The 5,413-nt window shown below is 42.9% G+C and overlaps 1 protein-coding gene across 1 annotated transcript; it reads left to right on the top strand.

Annotated features, from left to right (window-relative positions):
• Positions 1 to 929: 929 nt before the first annotated feature.
• On the top strand, positions 930 to 2,913 carry nkx2.1 (NK2 homeobox 1). The gene is made up of 2 exons (XM_005736556.1): positions 930 to 1,334; positions 1,945 to 2,913. The coding sequence occupies exons 1-2, from the start codon at positions 968 to 970 to the stop codon at positions 2,619 to 2,621; spliced, it is 1,044 nt and encodes a 347-aa protein (XP_005736613.1). The 5' UTR covers positions 930 to 967; the 3' UTR covers positions 2,622 to 2,913.
• Positions 2,914 to 5,413: the final 2,500 nt, after the last annotated feature.

Raw genomic sequence — 5,413 nt, 5'->3', positions numbered from 1 at the left:
GGTAATGCCTCCTTGAGCATTAAGGCAAGATGCTACTGAGGGCTACCTGGCGTTGTGCTGCAGGAGAGTAGCTATTTGAACGCCGTTAACTTCGCATGAGCGCCTCTCCTACTCCAGACTCAATTTTTTTCACTGGGTCTCTTAGACGAGTGTGTGCATCTGAATTTAGGTAATGCGCTCCTTGCGTCCAATGATATCAAAAGGAAAAAAAGAAAAAAAACGAGGGGGGTTAATCATTTACGCAGCCACTTAACACGCGGATGTGTATTTATTTACTTATCAGTATCAGTCATTTTCCCTCCGCGCAAGTGCACTTTTGCATGTCTGAGTACGATAAGGCATAACACAAACAATCCTGCAATCACTGGAGGCCTCTCATGGCCATTAAAAGTCAGTAGTTCAACTGAGGAGTGGTTCTCCAACTCTCAAGTCCATATAGGCCTCCTTTCATCAAGAGGCCCTCGTAAACATCACTACAGTTAATAAAGTGTATTGTGGTCACTGCAATCTCAAGGTGCAGCCACGTGTTCATCAGCAACATCAACAAGTCCCAAACTCCACACATGCAGCAGCTGCAGCGTGCTCGGACACCGCTTGCAGTCTCGGGGATGAACATTTATGATCATGCACGGTGCTTATGTTATTGTTAGTGGGAGGGGAGCACATGTCTTGTAAATGAAATTACGCTCGACGAAAGGAGGCTAGAGCTGTTTTGTATTGTTGGCGATGCCCCGCCTCTGATGGTAGCCTTAAACCTGGCACCCAGCTAAAACAAACCAAAGCCAGCACCGAGCTCCCACTCAATCCAATTAAGGCGGACTTGAGGCGCTCTCTTACGTGTTCATCTACCAGGATCGACGTTGAGACAACAGGAAGCAGAGGGGCTTTGGCCAAAAAAAAAAAAAAAAAAAAGGCAGAAGGAGAGATTGCCTTGCCTTCTAATTTCTCCCTCTCCAGCCCCAGAACAATGTCGATGAGCCCTAAGCATACGACTCCTTTTTCTGTTTCCGATATCTTGAGTCCCCTTGAGGAGAGCTATAAGAAAGTAAGTATGGAGAATAACAACTTGGGGGCACCTCTCACTTCTTACCGGCAGCCGCAAGTCTCACAGGCGGCGATGCAGCAGCACCACATGGGCCATAATGGGACTGTGTCTGCGGCTTACCACATGACTGCGGCAGGTGTTTCTCAGCTGTCACACACGGCCATGGGGGGCTACTGTAACGGCAACCTGGGCAACATGGGCGACCTGCCGTCTTACCAAGACGGCATGAGGGGCAGCGCCACGGCAACCGGCTGGTACGGAGCCAACCCAGATCCGCGTTTTTCCACCAGTGAGTATCCTGCACCTGTTCTTTGACTCCAGCTTGGAGTTATCACAGTCCGCATTGAGCTGAAATCCATATTTTTGCGGATGTTCCGCGGTGCTGTGTTTTAGGAGTTGCAGTACAGTTTTTATAATCTTTACGTTTTTCGGCACAAAATTGGCATTTTTCAAGTTTCGGTACTTCAGATGTTTCCAGTAAGGAGGGGCAGAAATCGCGCAAATATTCAAGTTTTTAATCCACAGATTTCAACATTTGTAAAGATTCTCACGACAGAAAAATAATGGAACAGTTTTCCTTCAGGGCTTTCACACTCATCCAGCAGTAACAGCTTTGCTGTCATTTATGAGCGGCTCCTTAAATTTGGTCGATGTAGTTTATGAACACGCTTTCACTTTGACACTTTTGAGTTTTAGGTGTTGTAAATAAAGGTGTCTGCTTCTTTGAGACCCGTGAAGATTTATAAAAAGCTGATAATTGAGTAACATTGTTGATTTTTGCATCTGCAAATGATATTTGTCCATACTAAATTTTCTCTCCATATAAATGTCTCTATGTAACACGAGAATATAACTTTTTTTAAAAATTGAATTTAATTACAATTATTTTCCCCCCTCAGTTTCCCGCTTCATGGGCTCATCATCCGGGATGAACATGGGCAGCATGGGCAGTCTCAGTTCCCTGGCAGACGTGGGTAAAGGCATGGGCTCTCTGTCAACCACACCGAGGAGAAAGAGGCGAGTGCTGTTCTCCCAGGCGCAGGTGTACGAGCTGGAGCGACGCTTCAAGCAGCAGAAATACCTGTCGGCGCCGGAGAGGGAACACCTGGCAAGTATGATCCACCTCACCCCGACCCAGGTGAAAATCTGGTTCCAGAATCACCGGTATAAAATGAAGAGGCAGGCAAAAGACAAAGCCTCCCAGCAGCAGATGCAGCAGGAGAGCGGCTCCTGCCAACAACAGCAGCAGCAGTCACCTCGGAGAGTAGCTGTGCCGGTGCTGGTAAAGGATGGGAAGCCGTGCCAAGGCAGCGGCCACACGCCCACATCCTCCGCTCAGACGCACCACCAGCAAGGGGGCAATGTCATGATTATGTCTAACAACACGTCCGGCCTCGGCCAGCATCAGAGCCAGCAGGTGGGAAGCACAGGTCACTCTCCAGACTTGGCGCAGCACTCCTCCAGTCCGCCCTCACTTCAGAGCCAAGTGGCCGGCCTCTCCCACCTCAACTCCCCCGCCGCAGAGTACGGCTCGGCCTTGCAGTGTTCAGCCCTGTTATACGGCAGGACATGGTGACAAGAGGCGCCGGCTATGATTTAAATCTAATTTTAAAAAAGAAAAGACATTTTTATGTTAATGCTCGGCAAGTTTCACTGTAAATGTGCGCACTTGAACAAGAACCGAGTGAAACCGACGCAGCTCTTCTTGAATTTTTTCTCCTCCCCATTTCGAAAGGAAGTGTGACTCTTGTGGAAGAATCACTTGTTCACAAACTGCGGATGTAAAAGTCTTGGGATTTATTTATGTAAATTATATTGACACAAAGGAAGAATCAGCAGTCAAATAGGCCCCATAGTTGGGATAACTAAACCCGAAACAGAGACGCAGATAGACTGCAGGACTGCTGGGTGCTCTTAAATTTCCCTTCTCAGACACAAATGTGATGACTCTGATTCATAATAGAATTTAATGTAAGCCGTAGATCTAGCTTGTATATTTCAGTAAAAGGTTTGAATTTTAGCTATTTGTTGTACAAAGTTTTTGACGCTATTGCCGGTTTGTTGTCGTTTCACTGGTATTTGTACGTTTTATTTCTTTGTAACTTATATAGATATTTGACTTACAGCAAAACAGTCCTATTAATAAATTATGGAACCCAAACAGTTAAACTTTGTTGTGAAATTAAATAATTATTTAGGTAAAGACAACAAAACAGCAGGGTTATTCTTATTATTCTTATTATTCTTATTATTCTTATTCTTATTATTATTATTATTATTAAATATTATTAGTTTTTTGCAGATAAAATGCAAGAAAGAACAAGCAACTAGAAGTTTTCAAAATACGTTCAGATTTGTCAGAACGTGGAAAAAAATAACTAAATGCCGCATTAGTTCTGACATGACAGTAAATACTGGGGCCTATTTCACCCCCCAGCCCCTGTTTTTTCTCCTGCTAAATCACATACCTCGCAGGCTTATCGTTTCATGGCTGCAACTCACACAAGCATGCCCTGCAGAGTAAACTGAGCCTTTTATGTGCTTTTTTCTTTTCTCTTTCTGTATGTGTGTTTTCTCTCGGCGTGAGTCAGAAAGGTAAGGTACCTCGACTCCCAACATCAAACACAAACGCTGCTCAAAGGGCAGCTTATCGATGAAATCCCTCGCCAAACAGCGCCGTATTCTTCTCAAAAGAGTCGTGAGGTGAACTGTTGGCGCGGGGCTATCAGATGGTTCATCAATAATCAATCCGGGAATTGAAAGGAAACAGGCTGTTTGTGTCGGGCATTAAAAACAAACCTGCCTCCACACAGATATTTATATATGTTAAATATTAGACTGTAGATTTTTTTTTTTTAACCCTGTGGGATGTTTGACACTTGGAGATATCTTTATTTTCAAAATAAAGAACTCAAGCTGTAATTTATTTCCCTTTAGTTGTAGGGTTCGGTAAATAAAAGGTATAATAATCATTAGAGACTATTCTCCTGCCACCTAACAGAGATATAGGTCTTAAACAGTAAACAATGTGGTAGCTAAGCGACGGGGTTAATGATGGGCGATTTTCGGTTATGGCTTGACCAGGGTAAGTTGTTTTCAAATCAGCGCTGTCATGTGTCATAAAGCTATAATTTTAGAGCCTTTCAGACAGGATACATAATGAAAATAATTTATCTTTAAAGCTTTTTTTTTTAATCCTCCAGCTTCTTGGCTTCTACTGGCTTTCATTTCTGATGCTGCCTGAAATAAGTGAGGATTTAAAGCATACACTTTAATAAAACTTCTCTGGATGTTTATCCGTTGTCTTGAGATAATTGATCTTTACTCCACATGATCCAACCAAAGTAATTTTTCCTTCCATTTGCCTATCTGACTTTTCCGGTCCTGCTGCACTTTTAATTCCTGAAATTTTATTAATTATATGGAAACTTCTTTATTTCTAGACCGGAATGTACTCAACTATTCACATACTACTGTTTTTCAAAGTCACCCAGCTTTATTTGACGCCCGAGGTGACCATTATGTTTTGGGGTTTTTTTGTTTTGTATTTTTTAATATTCTCTATTTTTTTCTGATACTTACCGTATGCATCGGTGGCCAAAGTACATGCGGCTCATATAGTACAGTTAGAAGCCTTAGTCCACAACTGGACCACAAGTTGTTTATATAACTTTTGCATAAGTCCCATTTTAGCACAAATTCTGCAAAATACTCAGAGAACTGGGGCTCAGCAGTGCTTTTTGCTTAATGGGGGCTAATGTTAATACAAATAGAAGAACATTAACTGATTTTCTACAACTTTGTATTTAAAATCCAAAAGCATATTCAGCCAGTATTATCGTATAAAAAATGTGATGTTCAAAAAAATTAGGCACTAAACTCACGTCCGTCTCGTTTCCAAGCACGCAGTAGGCCTTTCCCTTGAAGCCAGAGAAAGATACAGTTTAAGGGCACCAGGCAGGCCCTAGAAAAGCAATTTTAGAGCCTTTAAGTGAAATCTTACCAGCATCAGAAACTATCTTCTATTAGGTATTTTGCAGAGCAGGTTTTGTTCGGGAGAGAAGTGAGAACTTTGGGATTACATTAACATGTCTTTGGCGCGGTGTGTGGTCTTTGTGTGCAGCTTGTAGCTGTTGAGAATGACTTGTTGGAAACGTGTGTGCTCTCATCGCTCTCTTTTGTAGAAACCCACAGTGCAACTTCTCAAGTCTTCCTGCCTTTATTGTGGGCTGTCTTCACGAACCCCAAGCAATTAGTCTCTAATCTCAAGGTAATCATATTTGAGTTAGTGACTAGCTGCTGAATTTCATTCACCCAGGGACCCAACAGGACCCAGTGTATCAGTAGTACGTAGTCAATACTCAATAT

Source organism: Pundamilia nyererei, unplaced genomic scaffold (genome assembly GCF_000239375.1).
Source record: "Pundamilia nyererei isolate P.nyererei 1_Seehausen unplaced genomic scaffold, PunNye1.0 scaffold00070, whole genome shotgun sequence".
NCBI classification, from domain to species: Eukaryota; Metazoa; Chordata; class Actinopteri; order Cichliformes; family Cichlidae; genus Pundamilia; species Pundamilia nyererei.
This window is presented reverse-complemented; position numbering and strand designations above follow the sequence as displayed.